Source organism: Phaethon aethereus, assembly GCF_964289735.1.
Source record: "Phaethon aethereus genome assembly, chromosome: 1".
Taxonomy (NCBI): Eukaryota; Metazoa; Chordata; class Aves; order Phaethontiformes; family Phaethontidae; genus Phaethon; species Phaethon aethereus.
In genome coordinates, this window is record NC_138575.1 from 139,621,486 (window position 1) to 139,648,016 (window position 26,531).

The window sequence follows — 26,531 nt, forward strand, 5'->3', positions numbered from 1 at the left end:
TAAAACTTAGATATTGAAAGATATCTCATGGAAGAAATCAGTCTTTGAAGAGGGGGATAACTGGCTTTTAAGAGCAAATTTGGAATTATGTCCAGGAACGGACAAATCTTGAGATTTAGCCAAACACCTACTTTTTTTTTTTTTTTTTTTTTTTTTACCTTTCCACTATATGCAATTATTTGTTTTGGCATGTTGATTTCCTTCATAAAGGGTAATTAATCCTCTTACATGGCTGTATGTATCCACTTTACCGCACTATTATAATGCTACCATTCATAACACCTAAACATTCTTCTCATAAGCATTTGGTGACAAGTCATTCCTTTGGTAGCCTTTACTGGTATCTCTAGTCCCCTCCATCCTCCACTTTAGGAGTTATGGGTGTGGTGGAGGAGGAAAAGCAGCTGCAGAATGTATTTTTTCTGGCTATTTGATCAGAGAAACTCTTGTCTCCAGTATTTGTTTTTTTTTAAATAGCCCTTTACAAAGTCCAGAGTATATATTCCCGTGCTGGCCTTCACACCCTAAAAAGTCATGGCAAATGAGTAGATGGGACATCAAATATCAAAATGCTTTTCTATCAGTGGGATACTCACTAAACCTGGAAACCAATGCTCTAGTTTTGCGTAATTCAATCTACAGACAAATCCCCTTACACAGTTTGCTTCAGATTAGGTTGTGAACCTGCATTATTCCTTTAGTGCTTTGAAGATTACATCAGGCTGCTGTCTAAACTGCTGCTAATTGCTAGAAAAATTTATTGCTTGTATAACAAGGCTTGAAGAAAATACATTGCCACAAATTGAGATTCGATTGTACTAGGCACTTTACAAACAGAACAAATGTGTTATTTCCTTTATTTAAAAGCTAGATTTTAATATGTATTTTTTAAGAAGGCAACAGATGGGTACAGTCAGGCAGATGGGAAACCAGAAGAAAACTATGGACTGGGCAGCACAATATGGCCATTATAGAATCTAACAATTCAGTGTTTGCACATCAGACTAACTGCAGTTTTCTTTTTTGAAGCGCTACTTTGTAAAGGACAAACAGAACTGCAGCATACTGTAGATCTCAGGGAATTTCTCCCCCTCGTTTAATTGGTGCCATAATACACAGTGTACCTGTAGATGATAGCTTGCACTGTTATTATACCAGACATCTCAAATACTTTGTGTGGTGGCATTACCAGACACTCAGCTCTCTTCCTTCAAGTTTCATTTTCTTCTGTGCTTACTATGCCATTTCAGTCATGTAAGCTTCATCAGGCACTCACTACTGCATTACCTGGAGGCTAACTGCACCACATACGTTGTTTCTTATGAGCAGGCTAAAATCTGATCTAGATGCCCATGGATTTAAATTATTTGCATTTTCATTGCATTGCCATTAGTCTGCATGAGACAGAGCATCTGACTGTACTTTCAGACCATGCATATATTTTTGTGCTTCCAAAATCAGTAGCAAAGCTTGTTAAGAAAGACCTATTACACTGAAGGGTAAAGCTTAATTGAAAGGATGGTGAGAAGATACTTCTCTATCTTAGACATCCGACTAAGGGTTCCGATTATCATCCTCCAGGTTTACCTGAAGCTGTGTAAGATACGACAGTCCCAGGGATCCAACTACCAGTGCTTAGCACCCTGCAGCAAAGTTAAACACCTACTAGTTCATCAGTCGCTGCAGTACATACTCTGGTTTATTAAATGGTTCACTGGCTTATTAACTATGCACACTAGGACTGCGAACCGCAGATCCTAGGGAAGCAGTTCAGGACAGCAAGCACTGGCAGAGAGGTAAGTCAGATACCGGGAAGCAGCTACCGATGCTAAAGCCAACAGATGAGGTCTGAGCACCTATGCTTAGGAGTCTTAACTCCCTACGTAATGAGTTGAGAGATGTAGGTACCTGCAGAGGGACAGAGCACTTGATGCTTGACTTAGATGCCTAATTTCAGTTGTGCAGATATTCTCCAGAATAAAGCAGCATCTTCGCTTCATCTCAGGCGCCACCAGGTGTCCCTAAAGAATAATTCTGGATGGTATTCTTTCTCCCCACCGGTTTTCCTTTAGAAAATAATGTGGGTGTGCTAACTGATCACCTGAAGACTGTTCTCCATAGAATGCAAATCAATACCATAATGGATAAGTTTACTATTAAAAAAAAATATTGTTTAGGATGACAGGGCTAAAGGACTTCTACTGTATCAACAAATAGAGCCCCTCCATTTGAATGATGCTAAATAAAAGTATTTGCGAGCTATTGATCTCAAGACAGCCCATGAAATCCTAATTGAGTTTGCCCCCACAACGGGAAAGCTTTTCCAGATTTTATGAAACCTCTAGATTTTCACCTTTAATGAGAAACAACCATAAAAACAATTTAATGAGGTTAACTAAATTCATCTTAGTTTTTGAGGTTTTCTTCACTATTAGGTCATGATTTAACATTTACGAGTAGTCAAAGCATTTAGGCATACATGGAAAAGTTAGAGGAGTAGTACAGGAGCATCTTCGTTCAGTATCACTTGATGTTGATTTACAAATTGTTATGCTGGCAGTAACATTTCATGAACATCACAGATTCTCTGCCTTCCCTTGATTCTTTTTTTTCCCTTGAAAAGATCCTCTCAGATTTGGGCTGGGACGGTTAAGGAGTAACATATGCCACAGTTCTTCCACATTTGTCAATCCTAATTTTTATTTATTTATACATTAACTAAATCTCTTTTTTATGGCTCACTCAACTGTATGCTGGGAAGAGGACAATCTGTGTGAAATAACTGTTTTATGCTTGCTTATTTGAACTGGTGACTGATCTTAGTGATCAGGACTTCCCTTCTTAATAATAATCATTTGCTAGGGATAAGTAATACTGCCAAGCCATACTGTCTGAGACACTAGAAAACTGAGTGGATAGAGGAATACAGTTAGCAGAAAATACAGCAAATGCATGGCATAGCAGCATGGCTGCTATTACAGCTCTTGTCTGTACCAGGTCATCACTCAGGGGCCCTAACACAAACCAGAATACTCACTGAACCTATGAAAAAAAGAGTTGAAAACCGAAGTTTTTCATCCGAAAACCCTAAATACAGCTTTTGCAAATTCTACTGCTATACCAGGACTAGGCATTCCAGAAACAAGGTGTATTCAGAAGGATTATATTTTCTAGAAGTCTGCTGTCTGAAATTATTCTTTGGAAACTGCTGTCTTCACTCTCTTAGAGATCATATGCTCTTTATCCAACCCGATATTTATTTCAGTTAATGACTTTTATTTTTCCTATTTATTCTGTCCCATTTGCACTTTCCTTTTTTCATGTATTAAGTCAACAAAGATCTCAGAAGAAGACTATACTGATGATCATGCAAAAAGTTGGAAATAAAGTAAGGACTTTCCTCTTCCTTGTAATAAGTATGGTGATACTGTCAGGTAACTTTACATGAGGAAGGCTCATTTCTCTCCTCTAACTCTATCAGCTTTCCTCCGCATTCATAGTTAAGACTTCTTAAATTTAGCCTTCTTTTTAAGGTTTAACTTTAAGCATGAACAAACACAGATTCTAACAGTGACAGTAGAGCTCTAGGGGTATGTTTACGTTAGCATTTTTGTTTCAATCAAACGCACTTTTTCTAAGTCAGTGTCCTGATTGTCCCACTTACCATGCTTTGGTTGTCACTGCTGAGCAGTCCTGGACTGGACTCCTTTTCAACGACAATAAACCAAAACATGCCCTCATCGTCAGCACATCGGACAAAACTAGGTCCAGCATGAAGCCCGTGCCCCGCAATACAAGCAGCGTTGACATTAGGTCCTTACACAATGTTTGTGCTGCACGAGGCCAATGCAGACAAAGCCAAAGAGAACTCTGTTTGAGAGTCTTCATACTTTTAAAAAGAAAACATGGATACCACAGACTTTCTGAGACCCCAATGTGAACCAAAAGCAGGAGGAGCAGGTTACGTGAACTTCAAATAGACTGAGAATTATCCATAATTGTTTCAAAAACCTTTGCAAAAATTTATGTGTATTCAGAGCCACACAGTGCACATCTTAAATGTGCAAACGCTTCATACTCTGTGTCACCTTATAATTACTTAACTGCTACATAGGTACAGTACTGCTGAAAAAAACAGCTGCAGGCTGAAAAAGCAGTGAAGAGAGTACTCATTCATCTCTAGTATACACTCACAAGTTCTTGCATCCCTAAATACACTCAAATTGCAGCAGCTGGTTTCAGTCATGGTCTTACCCAGATGCTAGCAGGTCACTGACAGGGTTCCAGGCACAGATGAACACCTCTGATTCATGGCCCCGAAGGACTGTTGCTTTGTTAGGAGGAATTTCAACATCCCCGTCAATCTCCATTGGCTTTGAATGATTATCTGTAAGGAGATATACCAGAGTAAGTCGTTTGCAAGATGCTGTTAGGTCTGCTTTAAAAACAAGCTGGCTACCCATGGCCTAAAGCTTAAAGCAACGTATACACTATAAATAATATTCTGTGTTGTGTCACTGACCATATTACTCTATTTTCTTCCCTATGATGATTTAAATTTATGGTATTTCCTCAAAATTTAGAGCTTTCCAAAGTATTTTCTACAAATGCATGTAGCTTTTCCTCAAAAAATAGTTAGCATTTATTTTAGTATAGTTTTTTTTAAGCTGGCTTCATTAAAAATGACTTACAGATCTATTAAAATAGTGGATTGCCACATTTGAGAAAAGTTTTATGCTGTTCTTTTAAAAAATTAACATACAGCACATACATTTTCTTACACAGGGTCCTGTAAGTAATACGTATGCTACTCACAGATGAAGAATGTACTGAGCAAGGGCCTCAATCCCTAAGCAGGCAGGGAAACGGTGAGTGATCACCTTCTCAAGGATATCATAATATATGCAAAGGTACCAACTGAGGCAGAGATATACTCAATCTGCATGCTGTAATTCTGGGGTTCTTTAGACTGCAGTCTAAGTAACTTTGTTTTTATAAAGCTCTTTTATTTCCTTAAGGAAAAAAAGTGAATGTAAAATGATGAACTTCTCTTAGTGGCAGCAATTTGTTTCAATTTGCATCATGAACAATGTTTTCACTTCAGGTTTTCATTGCTTCAGTATAAACCTTCCTCATTCAGCTCAACTTCCTGGCAGGAACGCAAAATTATTATCCTCTGCGAACAAGACACCAACCAAGGACAGGTAACACACTGAAACAGCAGACAGCAGATGTCACACGCAGAAGCATGGCCCATTTCGCAGAAAGCAAATCCAAGAGCGGACAGCTGGCTGGCTGGGGGAAAGGCAGCCTCGTGTTATCTAATCAATACCTTGGCCAGCTGATCTGCTCTGGTTGATCAAAATCCAAGTTCTTAGTCTGGGTTATGTCTTTTAGTTAGTCATTCTTTAATCACATATGGAGATCCATAGGTTCGTAAGTTGAATAATTATGCTCCTTTATTGCCACATGTTTATGGCATTTAAAATCAGCCATCTGTCCCGATACTCAAGCTCTGCTGAGCTATTGCCCATCAACTGGCAAAACAGACTGTGACGTTGCACAACTGCCATCGGAAGGAAGATCTCCAGATTTCTACCCTTACCCAGGGCTTGCAAACACCCTGTTTTGCTCTGCCTAATTTCTGCTGAGTCACACAAGCAGCACTTCGCATTGCATATTTGGTTAGGGACCCTATTAACTATGTCTGTGCCATATCTACGCCACAGATGAAATGTAAGTCATGTGTAATACAATGAATTGCATAGCACGGAGTATCGAAATTGGAGAACAACTAGCAACAGTTTCGCAGCTCACGTTTCTTATTCAAAATATCTAGATTTTTAACTACACTTATTACCTATGGACTTGTTGCACAAAACTAAACATACTACAAATGCCTATTTGTAAAATCTATACCTACGCTGCGTCCCTATGTTAAGCATGGTCCTTGATAATTCCCTATGTATATAACTACCACAGTTAATACTGTCAAGATATGCCAGTACTCCAGATTTAGCCTGACCCTAGCAGCTGGGAACTTTGAGACGGTATTCTGAGAATATCAGGGCAATGAAGAGCAAAGCACTATTAAAACCCACAAGGAAGATATGAGTCTAGAGCTCACAATCCTCTATTTCTCAGCACAGCACTGAGTCACCAGGTTTAAAGCATATTTTCATGAGAAAAACAGCAGCATGGTAATGGCTATGCATTCATCTGTGTCCTGTTCACAGTGTGAGTTGGAAGTTGGGGGTAAATCAAGAAGTAAGATCTTTCAAGTGCTTTCATTTTAAAAATTAAATGAGATGCTACTCTTACCACATACGATCCTACTGCTATCTGACTGGCTCTGAAGGCAGAGCTGCTTTTCACTCTTGAATAAAGCCAAATAACAGCTTGGAAGCAGCGTTACTCCAAGGTCAGAGTTACAATGTGCTATCAGAGAAAGGCCATCTGATACTTACAAATATTTTTCGTTTGTAAAACGAAAGGAGGAACCTAGATACACACTTTGAATGTTATTAACTGCTGTGAAAAACCCCACAAAGTCATGCTGTGAAAAAGAAACCTTGATCAGCTGATACCTGCATTAGTACATGCAAGACTGCCTGGCCTCTGGAAGCAATGAAACATCTGCAGGATTATTTTCTATTGTCTTCCAGTAATGATTTTGACACTGCAGCTTTGATGGTTCAGGAGAAGAGGGAGGGAAAGATGAGCTGTCTTTCAGAAATCATTCACAAATGTTCATATTGTATGTGTTTTCTTCCTATTTTCGTTAGTAGTCAGACACATCCGTATTTAGAGCCTTACTGTTAAGCACAAAACTTAAAATGCCCCGTGGAACAAACAGGACAGTTCATGCTTCTGCGATACTGCTTCAGGCTCTTCTCAGATGCAGGCAGACACTAGCAACATAAAATGGGTATGATTATGACAACAACAACAAACTGCAGAAACCCCTGAGCACAAGACAGCACCCTCGTAAGAGGGCTGGTTCCTTACACAGCACGAGCTCTTGTGAGAGCCCTGGTCTCATCTGAAAATTTGGCTTTCCTATGGATGCAGCTACAATGTGTACATGGGAAACGAGAATAAATAGGTAAGATGCAGTAGCGATCATGAATAGTCTGCTTTTTTTTTCAAAGTATCTTCAGAGCAGAAAGCTCTTGGTTAAGACCTCATCTGCACAAAGAATGCCTCTGAAGGGGTCTCTGAAAGAGGGGGCAGTTCTACCAAGTGCAACAGATTCTCATCGGTGAAAAACTTAAGTCTGCAGCTCATATAGTTGAGAACTCTGCTCAAATGTTCACACAAACCATTTTCTAAAGGCTAGAGGATCTCTGCTTAAGTCTATGCTATATTCTGATTTTTTTCCTCACGTATTAAAAAACAAAATTAACTGGAAATTAAAAAAATACTAAAAATATTTCCCCAAAGTATTAATTTTTTTTAAAAAAATAATTCTAACATACTAGTGAGTAATATTAACTCTCTATTTCCTCCAAATGAAAAAAAATATTTATTTTTAAGAGCTTACCAATGCTTACCCTGTCTTTTCTCAGGAAATGTGGGTGTTTTTTACTTAAACCTTTGACGGGCTGTTCACTGAGGTTGTTCTTTACAGCTGTAGTTATAATAAAGGAACTGGGCTCAGCCTTGTTTTTCTTAAACCCATGCCAATCCTTGCAAATATAATGAAACAAACGACACTAAAAATATTTGAGTTGGAAAACAATCCAAGGTTTGGCTTCATTTCTACATGCCTTTTTTTTTTTTTTTTTTTTTTAAACAGATTTTTTTAAAGTGACTCAAAGCTGAAAACATTGCTCAGGAAGCAGCAATAGAAGGCAGCAATTTTATTTATTTATTATTTGAAGCTGCCCTCAAACTGTTATTGTTAGATTTTTTCTGTCTCTCCCTTTCTTAAATCGAATCACCCTATCACATTGTATTAATTACAACATATACAAAACTATATCATATCATATTAAATATATTGACACTTTTTTGGAAGACTTATAGCATATTGGAGAACTCCACGTCAGAATAAATGCAAACTAGATTAACTTCCCAAAGACATCTCTTTCACCCACTCCCTCCATCCCACCTTTTAATGACAGGTGACTTCCAGGTTATGACTACGGATTAGCACACTAGTCAAAACCGTCCCCATATATGCCAGTTCTGTGGAAGCCAACAAGACTGAAAATGAAGGTTTGGGAAGTTTCTCATGCCTTTTGTATCAGCAGTCTTCTCTAGTTTCACCTTACCCATCGTACATTCTATCCTAAACTTTTGTCCACTCCTACCCTAAACCTTTTGTCCTAAGCTAAGCTCTTGCCAGAGCTTTCGTCTTCGTCTATCCTAGACGAAACAGATTCTCTAAACACAGTGATAAGGGAAAAGGTAAGGCTGGATATACAGTTTGTCCAGCATAAACAATGAAAAGGAAGGGTATGACCCTTTTGTTATTTCATTAACATGACTATATTTTTCTAACTTTACCACTAGAGAGGGAAATAGAATTCTAAGAGTGTTAATCAGACCCGTGCAGGAAATTGCCAGCTAGATCCGTCAGTCTTTATTTCTAGTGGTTTCTGATAATTACTGAGGCAGATCTCTTGGAGTTTACTTAAAGCAGGTCTGTTCAAGGGTGAGAATGCCAGTTTTGCAGTGCTGTGTGTATCTCCCATGTATAGTCCTCATCTGCAGGTGCTACACCACCTTGCTGCTATCCTCCAATGCCTCAGACAGAAAGGTTATAGTCCTCCCAAGGCGAGGGAGTCACACAGATCAGAGAGTTGGCTGCCCCTGGATTTCTCAGCAGCTTCTCTCCAAGCTCTTTCTCCTTAAATTGCAGACCTCACCTCTTCACTCAGGATGACCAACTGGCAGAACAGCAGCTGCCAACAGCACATGCCAGCTGGCCAGCTACTCCTTGAGGACTTTCTGTCTTCCCGTTGCCACTGCTCAGTTAACTGGTCTGCCTGGTAGGCTGTCTAGCCACAGTAATGCTTTGAAATTTGCTGTCTGGTAGAGTATCTCACTGGATGACATGTATCCTGCCTCTGTGAAATTTTACTGGACAACACAGTGCCCTGTTCTTGCATCCTGCTCCAGACAGAGCTGTTGGATGGTATTCAGTCATACAGGACTTTTCCTCCTCAACACTCCAAGAAAAGTCTGCAACCGTTCCTGAAAATCCTTCCTACTAAAATTTGCTGTGAAAATTATTTTTTTTTTAATAAAAAATGGCAGTTCTGAGAGACCATGGCTTAGAGTGTGGCCATACTTCTGAACTGATCTACAAGGCTTTGCTTTTGTTTCTTCAGGTATGTGTTTCTTCAGATCAGAGGGAAGTAAGGCTGAGCAGTTCTGCGTTAGTGATGAACTGATAATCAGGATTTGGTTTTTTTGGTCCTGAGACAGGAACACATTCCCCTCAAATTTTCACAAATCAGCTGAAGGAAAGTGTCAACAAACAAAATACCAGCATTTGATACATTTAAAAGTGCTTTCATTTCTGTTGGCACCCCTTCACATAAGAAGTAAGTTTAATTTCAAAACAACGGGTTAGTTGGAAGTAAAAGACAAGCATTCCATAGTCTAAAAACAGATTAACATTTTCAAAATTTTCAGAACTTTCTAAAAATTGCTTTCTCAAAAGAAGAATGTAATTTAAGTCAATGCAGTTTTATTGGGGGAAACTATCCCGTCTAACAGGAATTCTCTGAAGAAAAACCTGGTTTGAAAGCGTTTTTCTCACTGACCTACAGAGGAATCTATTCAGATCAAAGAGAAGATGGAGACTGATAAAGGTATCTACACTGCAGAACAAATAAAATCTGTTACAGGACTACAGTCCTGACCTGTTACTTGTCTAAGCCAAACAGCTGTTGGGGCTTCCTACAAAACTTGCCATGCATGTTCCTCTAGAATTTCCTTGGAAGGCAATCAGGCATTAAGGTCTCATTTCAGAAGTTAGCCAGTGCCCTAATATGATCTGCACACAGAAACCAGAACCATCAATCATGTCTGCCCCACGATGTTAGCACAGCCGTCAAGATTTAGTTACACAAGCAGGTATGTCCACTCCTTGTTTTATATGTCTGACTTCAGATGTCTAAGATATGAGCTCAGTCTCCCTCTGTCACCAATAAACAAAGGTGAATTCAGAGCTCCTGTGAACGGACTGCTCCCATAGACGAAGGAAGTCTCGAGAAGATAGGACTTTCACTTACATATCTGCAGTGGACTGTATGACTAAGCACGTGCTACTAAATAAAAAGGTGAGGAACTCTTTCCTCCGTGCCTTCAAGACAGGTTGGCTGCATCCAAGCTGTCTGCTGGGAATAGTCCTTGGCATGTGCGACTCCCTCTCCTGTGCTTGGCAATGGTGTTCAAGAATGGATAGCTGGTATAGACCAAACTGTGCCAAGGACCATGCCAAGGCTATGGATAATCACAGCATAGTTAGTGCTCAAGGCTATGCTCTGGCCATGTTTCATTTACACAGATGTGGCTTGTAAGTCCCAGCCTCTCAACCCAACTCCCTCCTAGCCTGGCCAAAATGACAAACTGTGGCTACAGCTTGTCCCAACTTTTATCAAATATCTAAAGGCACCTATACAGCTGATAATATTGACAAAGTCTGGGCAGCCTACTCCAAAGAGAGAGCATACAGCTCCACTTCTTGATACTGGCTTCAGCTTGCAATTCTGAAAATACCTGAAGTTTTTGGATTCTGAGAGGACACCAGTAAAACACAGTGCTGTGATGTGAAACTCAGCAGCCTTTCTAGAAAAAACCTGCCCCCTTGAAATGATTCCACTGAGTTCTACCGCCTTGCAGACACCAACTAAGTACAAGAATATTCTTGAAACTCAAATCTACCCCAGTAGTGGCGAGCAGCTGCAAGGGTTGGCTTACTTATTGCATGTGCCCCATTCTCCTCTCCATTCACAGTGGCTTCTCCGTTCTTTGGTGTGTTCTGCTGGGAAACAGCAGTCGTCGTTGCTCCTGCTGTTGCTGCCGTTGCTGCCGCTGCCGCCGCCGCACTGGCTTGTTGCTGAGCTAGTTTCTCTCTGAATGCTTGCTGCCGGGTCTGTACAACATCAGGCATCACTGCGTCTATCAGAGACAGTGATTCTATCGGCCTGCCGTCAAATACTGTACCATCCTGCAGGGAAAATGAGCAGAAGTGAAACTGCAAGTTTAGGATCTCCACCGCTGAGGTCGGCAAAGAGGTATAAAGAAACAAAACGAGAGTGTGTGAAGATACTGCACTTTGACTTAAGCAACAGTGCCATATTACTACGTACCATCTCTCTCTTAGATCCATGACAGTGGTACCCACATTCCACTTAGAAAACTGTTTGGTGAATAAGGCATTTATTGGAATTTTATAGAAAATTCAGGCATATAAACTCTTTACAGATGCAAAAAACCTTATGCTGTGGAAAACAAAATGTCTGACTGATGACAGAAAGTTTCTCTTTGTTTTGTATCTGGAAAAAAAGGAGTCATGGCTAAAGCCATGACAAAGGCAAACAGACTTCGGTTGAATTGTTTTGTCTTCCTGCACTTGCAGAGGCATAGGAATGGAAGCAGCTGATGAATAATGAACCTCAGCCAAAACAAGACGTATGCGCAAATTCAGTGGTTTCTTCCACTGCGTTTATCAGCCCAGCACCACCAGTTGCAGCTGATTGTACAGGACTGCTTTACCATTATCTTTCCTTTTTTCCACTAGTTTTATTTGTGATAGTTGTGGCTTTCATTTTGATTTCTGTAAATCAGACTTCAGGTTCAACAACTCACCGAGTTAACCTTTAAGGGCTGTTTTTTAAGACTTAATACAGACTTAGGTCAACAACTGCTGTATTTACTTAGTTTTGCTTCACTTTCACTTTCCTATTCGCTTAAATATAGGAAAAAGGTTTTAGTAGCCTCCATAAAGTGCTATTTTACTGATCATCTGCAAACTCCCTTTCATTCTTTGAAATAATCAAGATGTAGCAGTGAAAGATTTGTATTTGATGAATAACAGATAAGATTAGGATATGGATAGATGAAGCAGCTGGGAAACTATCATTTTCAATAGATAACTAACTAATGTAGAAAAATAGCAGCTTGGCTGACTAGTATCCTTCTGTTGGACTAGTCATTGAATTACCCCTTAAAATTACAGTATTAACATAATACATACTTGCTTCCTCGTGGGGAAGAAAAAGGAGGAAAGAGTCACTAGAGAAGAAAAATATAAGCTCTCTTTCTCCTCAACATTTTTTATGTAAATGTCTCTACTGACATTTATTTGAATCCTGGCTCAAGTCTTTGCTACACAATGAAAAAAAATGTTTGCCAATGGATTTTGGCTCTTACATTTTTAACTGTAAAACTACTCACTGGACTATTTCCATGACTGCCCTTTCACAGATAACAAACAATACTTTAATTCTATACACTATTGGTTTACACTTACCTATTACTCACTGCTCTTAAGTAATATGCACACATAGAAAAGCATATATGTAGCCATTACTGCTGTTCAGACGTAGCAAGAATGGCCTCTGCTTTGCTGTAATGTACTTACAAGTATGTATTTGAACAGAATTAAACCACGATGAGAGCAACATAAATCTTAATGGTGACAACAGGCATATTTTTAGATTTTCTCTTAACTGAGGCCAATTCTGAAGCTGGATGCACAGCAGCAGACCCCTACAGCCCTCATGTGACCAGAACCAATAGGTGCTGTTCATGACTGAAAGTTTCTGACTGTGTAGCTCCTATTTCAGGCACAGGGCAAAATGTTAAGTAGCAGCAAATTGGGACAGATTCCTAACACTGGTTTGTTATTACAACTGCATCAAAGTACAGCTTGGCATGAATGTCAAATGTCATTGCCCCAATTAAAACATAACACATCTACAACTCTCAAACACCGTATTGAGTCATGAAAAGAAAACCACACCGAAAGTTAGTGATAAAAACGAACGAGTTTCCAAACTACACATTGCAAACACCACCACCTTTTCTCTACTTTATATTCTATTTATGTTCTCACCCACGCTGTTCACATATTACATTCAGCTATAAAGGAAAAAGCAATAGCTTTTTAGTTATCAATATTTATTACAGATCTCTGTCAATTATGAGTATCTGTGGTAAATATTTTGTAATGCAGTACTTGCTTATCTGTCATGCTTCACTCCCTCTCGAAACATCACGCCTTTAGGGTTGGCAGGTTGGCTTTGCCCACATCCCCTCTTTGTTTCCCCTGGCAGTTCAAGGAGAAGAGCTTGAACCACTTTGTGGCTGCTCACACAATCCCCACAGACAACCAGCGTCCCAGTCAGAGGCAGAATTTACACTCAACCGTCTCACCACGCACATGAGAGGATGATGCCTGGTCTTATGTGATCTGAGCCAAAGTCACTGAAATCAGGCAGAATCTCTCCAGTAACTGCCATGGATTTTTGATCAGGCTTCTCACGGCTTGCAAGCAGTGCTGCCTGCTAGCAGGTGTCAAGGGGTTAAGTTTTAACCTACACTGCAAGCTTTTCCTGCCAAATTCCACTGTGACCTTGAAAACACAAAACTCTAAACACAGACACATTTTCTTGTTCGCTGCAAGAGTCTGTGCACCCCGGATTTGCTGACCAGGGTAGTGGAAACACCATAAAACCCACTTAAGCATCATAAAGAAGGCCGCAACGCCACAGCTAAAAATTGGAATAATGTATCTCTGAGCTTTTCAGCTCTCTGCTGGGAGTGGGGCAAAGTCTGAGGAACAAAATGAAACCAGATCAACGGAAAGGGCGGAGCGGTGGCTTGCGTCTCCGGGCTTGTTGGGGACGCGTCGCTTGGCAAGCTGCGGCGTGCGGGGTGGCGGCGGCGGCACTTACTTCGTTGATGCTGATCTCAGCCTCCACATACTGGAGCCCCTTCTGGAGGATGGAGATGAGTGCGGCAGGTGGCACTAGCGTCCCGTTGATGTTGGACTGGCTGATGTGGCTCTCGATACCGAAGGTGAAGGCCGAGTGGGAGAAACCTGAGAGCAGGAAAAGGAAGCCATGACATGAAATCTAAATGCACCAGCCAGATACACCTTCACGGTCTAAAAATAATTCTGCTCCGAGATCTGAGAGAGGCTGCCGCCATACGCAGAAGGACGCGGGCTGGCTGCATGGAGCCAGGGAGGTTCACCAGAGCCATCCTGACCACCCTGCCACCGCCCGCCCCCTCCCCGACACGCTGCACGTATAGGGGAAGCCGTATAGACGTGGAAACGCACGCAGTGAAAAGTAACCAGAGAACCGCACTAACTGAAAACAAAAACACGTAAGAAATGAGGAATCGTCACAAGGCCAAGCCCAGCTAAAAAAAGTGCCTCCAATCTTCATTTCCCTTGCTGCATTTCAGGAGGGGTGTTTTCTGAAGCGGAATACTTAAATCCCTACCAGCATGCAAGTTGTATAAAATCAAGGCATAGATGCAGCTGGCACAGGGGAGCCATTCCCTTATACCAGGGAAGAGATTTCAAATCCTCAGCTCATTTATTGCTGAGTACAATATGATGTGCGGAGGATTGCCATCAAAACGTGAACCAACAGAAAGGCCGCTCCCGTAAACCTATTTTCTGAAAGCGAACGGTAATAGCAAAAGTAATTAATTTGGATCTGCCAAGCAGCAGGCGGCAAGCCAGCGCAGTCCTTTAACCAGAAGTCTTCCTCTTCCCCGTGTCATTTTTGTAATTGTCTGAGAAATAAGGGGCAATGAAGGTGATGGCATTGGAAACTAAAGAGTTTTGGTGGACAGATTTTAAAGATTGGTGCCCTGAACGCTGGCTGAAGCTGCTCAAAACCGTTGCTGGGTACGCAGGCGAGCGCTGCAGAGCGACCGTACGTAGGGGCAGATGCGGGAGGGGGAAGGGGGAACAGGATGTAGATATAACTGTAGGAACCCATTTATCACCACACTGTCTCCAGAGCATTAATCTACCATTAAAAGCCTTGGGGAAACCACCCATGCACTGTCTCAAACAGGAAGAGCCCTCGCAGTCCCCACCAGCTAGACAAGAAAGAAGAAAAAAAAAAAAAAAAAAGAAAAAGAAAGCAGCTCTCAAATGAAAATACTTCCGTTAAATATAGCTGTGCCTCTTCCCCTTGTCAACAGTAGTTTCATTTATAGTTTTGTCCGTTAAGGGATTTCCCCCCCATCACTGCAATGTCCAATTGGGTGTGGGCTGGAGGACGGGATTTTGGGCTCTCTCCACAGTAATGCGCTCTCTCTCTCTCACTCAAATTGTTCTCAAGATCCTTTTTGCAGCTAGCTTAATTATGATTGCAGATAGATGGCAAAAACAAGCCGAGAAACAGAATGCCTCCCACATTTGAAACCGAGGTATGTATTTCTCTGTGATTTTCTCCCCCTACACATTTTATTTTGCCCCTGTTTGTCTCCTCTTCCTGGTAACAGCCTCCATCCTCTCCCCTCCCGACCCTACCCTCCCTTCCTGGCACACCCCCAGTTTTGGGGGATGCTTTGGACACTTTTTAGGAAGTGGCAGGTCCATCTGTGAGCAGAATTACGTAGGATTACAAGGCATAAAAATAAAGCACAGGAAAAAACACCTGAAAAACTGCAGTATCATTTACCAAATCCCTGGCCCAATTCTTATCCTGTATTGCTTTTTATATCCTGGTCTAGTTTATGAGCTGCTGGACCTCCTGCTGCATCCAAAACAGACTGTAAGATCTGCAGGGCAGTGTTTTTCCCTTGTTATTAGTTTTGTAGGACACCTAAGCACATTACTGGGCACCACAGTGAGGGAGAAATCAAGCACTGAGCATACACAGCCTGCGTCTGAGAAATCTAGGGCTTGATCACTGCACACTGAAATCTCTATGTATATATAAATACACGGCAGGCAACTAACCAGAATTAGAGAATCAGATCCCACTCAGTTTATATTTATGTGTATTTAAATTAATCAACAACGATACCTTCTTGCAAAGGAACGGACTTTAAAATGCATGATGGATAAATCAGTGAATCTGCTTAAGAATGGAGAAGAATGAGATAATTAAGCTGTTGTCCAGAAGCACCGAAGTTGACTGCTAAAAAAGCCAGCAGCTAGTTTGTGAGTCGGCAGCTCAGAAAATTGTAACACGGTCTCCGATTCAATCACAAGGTGGCTGGCATAAAAATGGCAACCAACAAACATGGATAGAAAATGTAAAAAAAGCAGAAAATCGTTACTGTGGATCTACAGAAAGCTCAATTTTAATTATGGCTTTGTATCTCTCACTACTGCATTTGGTGTCTCGCAGACTTCTTAGTTGGCTGCTGGCGTACTTCAAGCCCCATCTTTGCCAGCAGACAGGTGACAGTGGCACACAGCTACCCTCTTTGTCCAGCACTGAGTTGCCACATCCCCAAAGAGCAACACGTCTCACCTCACTGCACGTGCGAGAAGGAACTTCTTGGCACAAACCCCAGTTGTGTTATTGCAATGAGTCTTGGTTTTTCACTTGTTTCTCTAGACACTGAGAAACCATTACCAAAGCACCTGTTAAGATGAGGAAGCACAAAACTCCTGGCTACACTGCCACTGAAGAGCAATCTCACTCACGGATCTCCAGTAGTTGTGACAAACTTTCCTAAAATCTTATCTTTAGATCCAAGAATAAGATCCAAATACTGGAAATCAACGGAGCAAAACTGCTTCAGGGGGTGCTGCTGGTGACTGTGTTCCTCACCCCTCTTGGAAAAATCCTCCCATACAATTGTAATTGAAAGAAAAACGTTTGTTTGTCTGTTTGTACAGCAGAAACAAGCCAACCAGCCCACCGACTGATAGCTAACTACCTCCTGATTTTTCATGCTACCGTAGCATTTATATGACTCATGTGAAAGCGGACCGGTTTTAAAAGTAACACACACAGTTAACGAAATCCTGAATGAAGCTGTACCCATGTCAGGTTTCTGATAACGCTGAAGAATCACTTGAGCTTTGCTTTTATAGTTACCAGATGTCATCAGTTCTCTTCGGGGCTCTGCGTGCGAGGATGCTGAATTATATAGCAACGTTGCAGCTCTATAGTTCACTCTTACACAAAGGTGATTTCTACTAAACAAAGGCGAGATTTTTTAAATGTTAGCTTGTGTTACAAATGTTAACTTGGCTCTCCTTCTAAGTTCATGAAACCACGCTGGGGAACGCAAAGCCAAGGCAGCAGCATCCCCCCTCCTCCAGTGGCTCGGTGCAGGCTGTCAAGGCAGTTGGGGAGCGAGAGCAGAGACAGAAGGTGCTCTGCAAGGGGGGATCTGAAGAAAGGATGCGGTAGGGATGACATGAAATTACAACAGATCCAAACTCAAAACGCTGTAGTAGCAGCAAAATGAATGAAAGTTGCAAATCTGTGTCCGTATGCATGATTTCTCATAAATTCTGTCATTTCAGTGACTGTAATAATCACTCTATAAAACAGGAACTTCTATTCCAATAGCACCACTAAATGAAATCTTAATGTAGTACACCCTTCGAGGACACATGCAATGAGACTATAAGCTTTTGAAGTTAAAGCCATGAACACAAAGGGCCGAAGGGGAGAGAGCATGGCCACACACTGAACCAGTTCCATACCAGTGAACCGGACAGTCACTTGTGCCGAGACACGACCAGTGCCCTGAACGGCACCTTTCAGCAGGCCTGACAGAATGGCTTCCAGGTTTTTTCTACCTCAAAAAAGATGGGAAAACATAAACTGTCAAACTAGGTACAATCTGTAAACACATTACCATACACAAAAAAAAAAAAAAAAATCCAAATGAACTTGGTATGATCACCTTAAAGGGAGGTGACCTATCAACTGTAGAATAGTTGGTCTTGAAAGATTTTACAGAGCATAAAAGCACAGAGGATATAATGAATGCAGAAAAAATTACTTAAATGACCACCCCCAACCCAAAAATTGTTATACAAGTGTTTTTGACTTGAAAACGGAATGAAATTCCTCATTCAGAGATTCCTGCACTTTTTTGTACTGACAGTGGTCCTGGTTCTGTATCTTCTCCCACACCAAGGTGTCTGTATATAATCTTAACGGTACATACACAGACGTTCGGGAATTCTTGCCCTAAGCAGTGCCAAAAATGCGTATGTGGGGTTGTGGTTTGCAAAATTTCACTGATGGATTTTGCTGTAACTGCAAAAACGGAGATGATAGAGATTTTTTTCCCCTTGGCTGCTCCTTTTTCAGTTAAAAAAGGCCTCGCCTTAAAACAAGACTTGTCAAAATCATAATACAACTAGGTTTTATTTAGCGAACATAATGCTGCTCTTCGTGTGCTCGTTTGATCTGCAGGCTGCATAATTTTAATTGTTGGTAGCATGCCTGGCTCACAGCAGAAACGCCTGCCAAACGTAGGTGCAGGAAAGGGCACTGGGCAGCCATGCAGCCCAGGCAAAGCCTTGTCTTCTCCAGAGATGTCTCTCACTTCTTCTGGGAGTGACGGATTCTTCCTTTTAGGCACACAACCAGGGTGCTGCCGAGTATTCCCCGTGCTCGCTCATCTGGCAATCACAGATCCAGCCGACTGACATTCTTCACTAAGTGCTCCTTTCATTTTCCGATCCCTTTAGCACCACAAAAAGCAGTCTTGTCTAAATCGCAATCTTAAATTGTAACAGCTACAGCACCTACTGCTGCATTTGTACAGGTGGGGGAATGACAGAGAGGGGTCTGTGGAAGCAGCAGCTTCTGATGTGTTTCAGTCTTCACAGGTTACTTGGGAGTTACCTCGGGGATGCCCCGATTAGCAATAGTTAAGCGATCTGTTGAACGCTGCACAAGTTTTCAGTTTGTGAACTCACTGGACTTAGTTTTCCCTGGTAAATTTAACTGGCATACTGTTCAAATAATTTTTTAAAAAACAGATGTCTCTAAGTTATTTGCGAATTATTCAATTTAATTATTCATACTATGTGATTCTTCACTGAAACACTGGTTACTGTACAATGAAACAGAGAATAAAGAATTAAGAACATCAAATTGCCTTTCACACTCATCTCGGGCATCTTTCTGATGAACAGCCTCTATCCCAGCAGTGAGTACAAGTAACAACTCATTCCTACAAATCTTTGTGTAATTAATGCCCAGTGTGGCCCTCTGTCCTGGAACATAGTGAGATTTCATATGGAGTAATTTTCCTTTAATAAATTTTCCTATTTCTTTAACTCAAGCAGTCCAGATTGAGGTTTTCAAATCCAGGGATCTTAGATACAACTTCTGGAAATCACTAAATAGTGATGTTATTACCTCAATAGAAAGAAAGAGGAAAAAAAAAAAAGAGGAGGCATAAACTATCTGACAACCCCTTGTTTTTCTGTAATTATTTCATTGATTTCTCTGACATTGTGTTGTTTTTCTTTTTTGAAATTCCCAATACCAGCTCTTCCAATCCTCATCTCTGAAGTAACATGCTGTTCTCTTCGAAAGTATTTGGCAGGTAGAAAATACAAAAGTGAGCAAGATTGTACAAATTATTAAAACTTCTGGCTTTGGTAGAACCAACCTGCAACTGCTATAATGGGATTGTGAGTTTTCTGGCTGCTGGAGTGCCTGTTTTCTTAAGGTAGTATTGTACCTGGCATTACCGCTGAGACTTTGACCAACATAAAATTCATGCAAGAATGGAAGGCGCTTTAAGAGCTCACTACAGCTCTACAGGCTCCAGGGAAAAATGACTGTTGTCAGAAGGTAAAGGAAAGTCATCTTTATGACCATAAATGAGTATATGGGCAAAAATCCTGGGTTATTTAGACACATCAGTAGAAACATTCCACAGTTTAATGAGTCAAAAGAAAATCACACGCAGGTGGAAAAGAAGTCCCCGCACAGTCCCATCAGCTGCTTTATCATGTTACCAAACCCAAGCAACTCCAAAGCTGCCCACACAGCTGCTTGCCAAAGAAACCAGATGGATCCAGTGGAAAAACATCTTCCCAAGTCTGATGTCTGGGTCTTGGGAGTGCCATCTAAGCAGGAAGGCAAGAAGGGAAGAGTGGTGCAATGTGGTGATCTGAACTAAATTAGAGCCCCACCACTGCAGTTTAAAGAAATTCTACTAAAGACCAGTGAAATAGGACCATTAACAAAATAAATTCCTCCAAATACTAATCATGTACAAACAGCACAGTTAACATTAAGTCTTTTGTAGGTCTATATTTACCAGTGTAGAGAAGCAAAGGACACGTATCACCAAGGGCATATTTGAATGCAGTTTCTGGCTGCAAAACCAGAAGCAAACAGTTTAACTTACAGCAACTGTATTTTATTAATCCTGAGCCTAATATATGCTCATCTAGTTTCTGAGGTAAATGACATAATTTCTTGCCTTTTGCCCAAGAGAATACAATGATGTTCTTCACTGTACTTGACTGTAGCTGCCATTTTAGAGTCTACTATTTCCCCTTCCATATGATGCACTGAGTGAGAACTGAGAATGTAGCATGGATCCCAGTCCGTACTCCTCCTTAGATTTCTGTCTAAACGTTAATTATGTATCCATAAAAACATGGCCATAAAACCCTAGTGTACACATGCAGAGGCTTCACAAAAACGACACCAGTCTCTCCAAAATATGTTCACTTGCGGTTAATAAGTGTCTGGTGCCTCAAGCCACGGAGAAGGTTCTACAAGCAGTTAAAAAAAAAGGTGGACAAAAATTCTACACCATATCTTGTTTATTATTCACAGCAGACTGAGATTCTTCTCCTAGCTGAGCTTTTTGTTTCTCGGTAATACATCCTCGAGTGCCTCTCTGGTTTTGGCAGTGTCTGCTTATTTTTGAAGACTTACCTTCACAATTACATAAAGGACTTAACAAGGACACACATTAGCAATTTAAAATAGAGAACTGCAGTTGAAATATATTTTTGGAAAATCAGCTGAACAATAGGGCTTGTACATTTGTTTCAAGATTAGGATTGCTGAGCGATTAAAATTATTTCCAGAACCCTGGGAAATGTGTCCTGTATTACAAGCTCTTTCACAGTCCCTGGGAAATACGAAGAAAGGATCCCTAGCTGTAGCTTGTGTCAGTTGCCAAAATTACAGTGTGCCTGGTTACCCGAAGTTTTGTAGAAGCAATTATTCACTAATATTAAATGTTACACCCTTTTTTCTTGGATATCTGACCTGTTTACCTGCTGCCAAGAATTCAGAGTAAATGTCTGCTACCCAAAATTATTTTATTATGTGCCAAAGAATGTTTTTGGCAGGTTTTTTTTTTTCTTTTTATGCAGGAAAATATGTTGGAAAAGATTAATACAACTTGGAAATGATCTTTTGATGAGCAGTACTTGGCACTCACTGTTTAAGTCTTTCTGAGGGCTGCAAATTAACAAAAAGAAATATGATACAGAGAGAAAACAGAACACAAGCAATGGAAAGAGGAACTTTCTTTTGAAAACAAGGTCTGAAATAATCCCCTTTTTCACTCAGTCTGTGTAAATTAGACTGACAATTGAGAATAAATGTCAACACAGATCTAGCACTTTAATGCAACTACAGGCAAGGTTTGAAGTAATTTACAAAGGCAACGGCAAGAAAAAAAAAAGTATTTTCCTGTTATCTTTTGGCCCTGTCCGTGCAACCAAACACCCAAAATGCAAGGATCACATTTATAGAAGAGATTTTCACAGTCATACATACTTTACAATTTATTCCCGTAAGCTCTGCTCTTCTATCACCTTTAATATACACCTATAAGTGGTGGCAAAGAGGACACCCCAGCTGACACTCAGTGAGCAGTCAAGAACTTCAACACCAGGATGGTTTCTGCTGATGGTGACCACAGAGTCCTAACACAGCTACGCTGGTTAGGTGTGAGGAGGGGTGGTTTGTAACTGCCGTAGCTGTGCCGGTTACTGGCAAAACTTGCAAAGCTGCAAGACACGGCAGATTTCACTGGGGCTGGAGAGCCATACGGAAAAGCAGTAAATGCACAGATGTGTAGCACTTCACTGGTTTTACTAGCAAAGCCATCTTGACCTATAGATCTGTCTTCCATCCTACTTTCTTAATATGCTTATAATACTACATTTGTGTCCTGTTTTTTGAAGCTTGCATAAAGTGATCAGAACCAAAATCCATGCTATGGAATAAATTTGCAAAGGTGTAATTGCTTATGTTTGTGTAGCTTAAAAATCACCGTGTTTGCTCAGTGTCTGAGATCCAACACTGCACGGCAACTTTCAGGCCAAAGAAAAATTAAAATAGTCAAGTTTAGAAAACTGTGAAGAGACCTAGAAGGAAATACCAAGTAAGCAGGGTTATGCAAATGGCAAAAAAACAAGACACTCAGTGTATTTTTTTTCCTTCACAGGACTTATAAAATTCTGCACCAGGTACTGCTTATCTTACATGGCATTTATATTGCTGTTGTTATGCAACACGGGTAAAATACACAGAGAAAGACATTTTCAATACGACCAGTTAAACTACACCACAAAGCATCTGAAACTATCGTTTATATGTATGTATGTAAAGTAGGTATCTGGTCACAAAACTCTAAGTCTCTGCATATAAATATACGTAAAAATGGCCCTCATACAGCTTATTACATTCTTTTGAAAATATAACCAGAACAAAATATGACAAAACCAGTAAGTTCTGTAGCTGTAAATATATTTTTTCCCCTCTTGATTGTGGAATTTGGATTTTGGGAAGCTAACCATCAAATACTGCTAGTATGTATTCACTGCTCTACGAAAAAAGTGCACAATGTGGTTTTGACTCACACATGGTTTCACACGATACAGAAGTGCTGTCGGCTTAGAAACCAATTTGCTTATCTTTAAAGGAAGCTGGGAAAAGTATTTACCTTTAACCTAGCAGCTTCATCCTTCCCAAGAGCTATAGCTTTGTGAAGTTTAAAAAAATGGTTTTGGAACTGCAGCCCAATAAAGCTTGTTGTCTTCTAATGCTGACCCTGATTTTCTCAAATTGTACTTAGTATTTGCAAAGAGAATAAATGATTACTAGCAGAGAGAGAAACTATGCATAATAATGCAGTTCCTATTTGAGAAATGGATTTGTCTTTTCAGTAGTCAGCCATCCTCCAACTATAAAATATTATTTCAAATTCAGAGTCAGTCTCACTGTTTCTTGAATCATACAGTCATTTCCTCCCTAGTTTAAAAGAAATACAGAAAGTAGGGGAGAGATTAAAATAAAAAAAAAAAGAGCAGCAGTTTATTGAAACCTCTTATAAACCCTTTTGATAGTACACTCTATTTTTACTACATACATATTTTGCTGGGAGGAGTTATATATATTATGTTACATTATATGCAGTATATATAGTTACAGATGGTTTCTCATTAGATAGTAATGTTCATTCTGGGGTGACTTTTAGGAAACACTTTTATTTAAACCAAGCCTGTTTTTGTCAAATTTCTCAAGCGCTTTTATCTAAGAATCACTATAACACATACTGCACTCCTAGAACGACACCATGGCTTTCACTTATCTCAAATAATTCATGAAAGGTCACAAATGTTGGTTCTATATACAACTTTCAGTGTATCAGAGATTTGGATCATAAGCTTAAGTCATTTCATTTTAATTGAGTAGGCTGGCTCTAAAGAGGATAACACATCATATAAATAGGGCTGCATGCCCACAAATCAGATCTGTGCTGAACCATGAGAATTAAAAAAGGATTTTGTATTGCTCCAAAGCCTAGCCACTGTACAGCTGAAAAGGTGAAAGAAACCCTGGCCTTCAGTCTTAATACCAGTTCCTGAATAATATAGTTATCATCTCGTTCATACTGCATTTAGATACATATATTCACCTATAAATTCACAAATAGTACTTTGAAATAATAGAAAAATAATGTTAAATAGTGTCCCAGCACATCTGTAATAGTCTTCCCTCAGAGGATTTCAATACATCTTAGGACTAAAAACCTCTTAACATGTGTTGTACGTAGTATTAACCTCACTTTCAAACAGGAATATCGAGGCACAAACATTTTAAAGCCAGGTTTAAACACCCAATTCTTACCTATTTCCCTAACAAGTGTATTGTTTTATTTACTCAGTAATAGCTGTTCAGCGCCCCGTTACACTAGCACAGAAGTACCTGTGCAAATAGATACTAAGCAAATACACAAGCATCTTTCTACCAGTGCAGCTGAGTTTGGTCTACGAACTATAGTTACTCTATACTGCAGGCAGGATACATGCAGCCCCACAGCCAGTGAGAACACGTATGGAGACACAAATAATGCAGCCGTAGATTGTTACTGAAACAACACTAAAACGTGTGGTTTCTCTTGCGCTGGCAGGATGTCATTTCAAGGATGTATTTTTCCCTCAGCAAACAAAAGGTCTCCGTCTTTACTATTAGAGCACAGCTATGTTCACAGCTTCAAGAGCGTTCCAGTGACTACTGTGTTTAATGGCCACCTTTATGTATAGGTTCTTCAAAAGATCTTCAAGGCTCCCCAGCTTTCAGCAGGAGGCCGCACTAGTTGAACGTGAGCCAGCGATGTGCCCTTGCAGCCAGGAAAGCCAAGAGCATCCCGAGCTGCGCTATGAAAAGCGTTGCAGCCAGTCAGTGGCGGTGATCCTTGCCCTCTACTCAGCCCTGGTGAGGCCACAGCTGGAGCACTGTGTTCTGTTCTGGGGCTCCTCGGTACAAAGGAGACAGGGACACACTGGAGAGAGTCCAGAGAAAAGACCACGAAGATGATCACTGGACTGGAGCATCTGGCACACAAGGAGAGGCTGAAAGAGCTGGGACTGCTCAGGCTGGAGAACAGAAGGCTCATGGAGGACCTCATCTATGGGCATAAATATCTGAGGGGAGTGCAAAGAGGATGGAGCCAGGCTCTCCACAGTGGTGCCCAGTGACAGAACCACAGGCAACAGGTACAAACTGAAACACACATGAAATTCCACTGAAACAAAACAAACTACTTTTCTAATGTGAGGGTGATCAAGTATTGGAACAGGCTGCCCAGGGAGGTTGTGGACACTCCATCCTTGGGAGATACTCAAAACCCGACTGGACATAGCCCTGAGCAACCTGCTGTGGCTGACCCTGCTGTGAGCAGGGGAGTTAGACTAGACGATCTCCAAAGGTCCCAGCCAAGCTAAATTATTCTCTGATTCTGTCACCTCCTGAGATAACATCCAGCCTGAACTCTCCTATGATCCTACTGAGCCAAACTGGAAGAAAACATAAAAAAAAGGGAAAAGTCTTATCCACTCACTTTACTATCAGTGCACACTATTGTTTTACTGTCACATTGGACAAGTGTCTTTATTGACCAAGTGATTAATTCTTTTAATGAATTATTCTTCAAGGTATAGATTTTAATAATTTAAGCAAAACCCATGCACTGTACATTCCCCTTCTACCTAGCAGCAGCCTTCCTACGCAAAGGAAGTTGTTAGCTTTGAAGAAAATTGAGCTGACCTACATATGCCAGTATTTTATGTTATGCTTAATCTGAATTATTTTCAACATGCACTTTTCTCATCTGTGACTCAGGAACTCTGTGAAATACACAGTTGTTCAAAATACTCTAAATGTACCCCACACGCAGAAAAAATAGGGACTTCAGAGAAAAATTACATAGGCTTATGTAAGCAAGACCGTTGCATAAGGCACAAATTCAAAAGATCAGAATATTGATCTTCAGTCATGCCCTGTTGCCTGAGAACTTACCCAAGCAAATTGTGCTATTTAGATTTTGTATAAAATTTCTTTGTTAAAAAAGAGAATTGAGTCATAAAGAAGATATTTTGCTTCAAATTTTGTTGCTTCCTTTAAGAAAATTGTAAATGGCATTGGAAAAACTGTAATTTAGTACTACTCCAACTACTAGTATCTAGTTGGACAACACCACAAAGATGAAATCCCAGAAGCTTCAGAACATCCGTATTTTGGATTCTCTCCTAACTTTCAAAAGCAGAATGAGAGTAAGATGCCCCGGACGTGGACAGGAAAGGCCCATGTTTGCACATGCCTAACTCTACAAAGGATTTTACGCTGTGAGTCACAGAAACGCTTCATGCTATATGTGCCCTTGATCCTGTGCTTAAAACCTGAGAGAAAACAAGGAAAATCTGTGAACCATTAACCAAACAGACCAATGTGCTGCTGTCATTCTGAACCTATAGATGGAAAACTACGTTATTAGCTGCCTTAATTTGTATGGTTGGGAAGAAAACAAAACACAATTCTAAAGTATAATGGTAAATGGTCCCAAGTCAGCAGCTAAGAATTTCATTGACATCTTTTTAGCAAAAGCATCCAGCTAGCGTTTTTATTGTCTTGGACATGGTACGGATTGTACCCTGAGGAATAGTTTATCAAGTGTATGTCATAAAACATGGAAAAATTCAAACCGAACAGTAAAAGTATGAGCAAAAATGGAAACTGTTACACAACCTTAACTCTAACAAGTCATTGCCAGACATCCACTACAATAAATGC

The 26,531-nt window shown here is 40.5% G+C and overlaps 1 protein-coding gene across 1 annotated transcript in view; it reads right to left on the reverse strand.

Annotated features, from left to right (window-relative positions):
- Nucleotides 1-26,531, reverse strand: part of TBL1X (transducin beta like 1 X-linked) — a gene marked incomplete at its 5' end in the record, with an annotated part of 52,982 nt that overhangs the window by 21,722 nt on the left and 4,729 nt on the right. Inside the window, 3 exons of the mRNA XM_082009804.1 lie at nt 4,255-4,387; nt 10,936-11,185; nt 13,917-14,062. Coding sequence (XP_081865930.1) covers nt 4,255-4,387; nt 10,936-11,185; nt 13,917-14,062 — 529 coding nt within the window. The remainder of the gene's footprint in view (nt 1-4,254; nt 4,388-10,935; nt 11,186-13,916; nt 14,063-26,531) is intronic.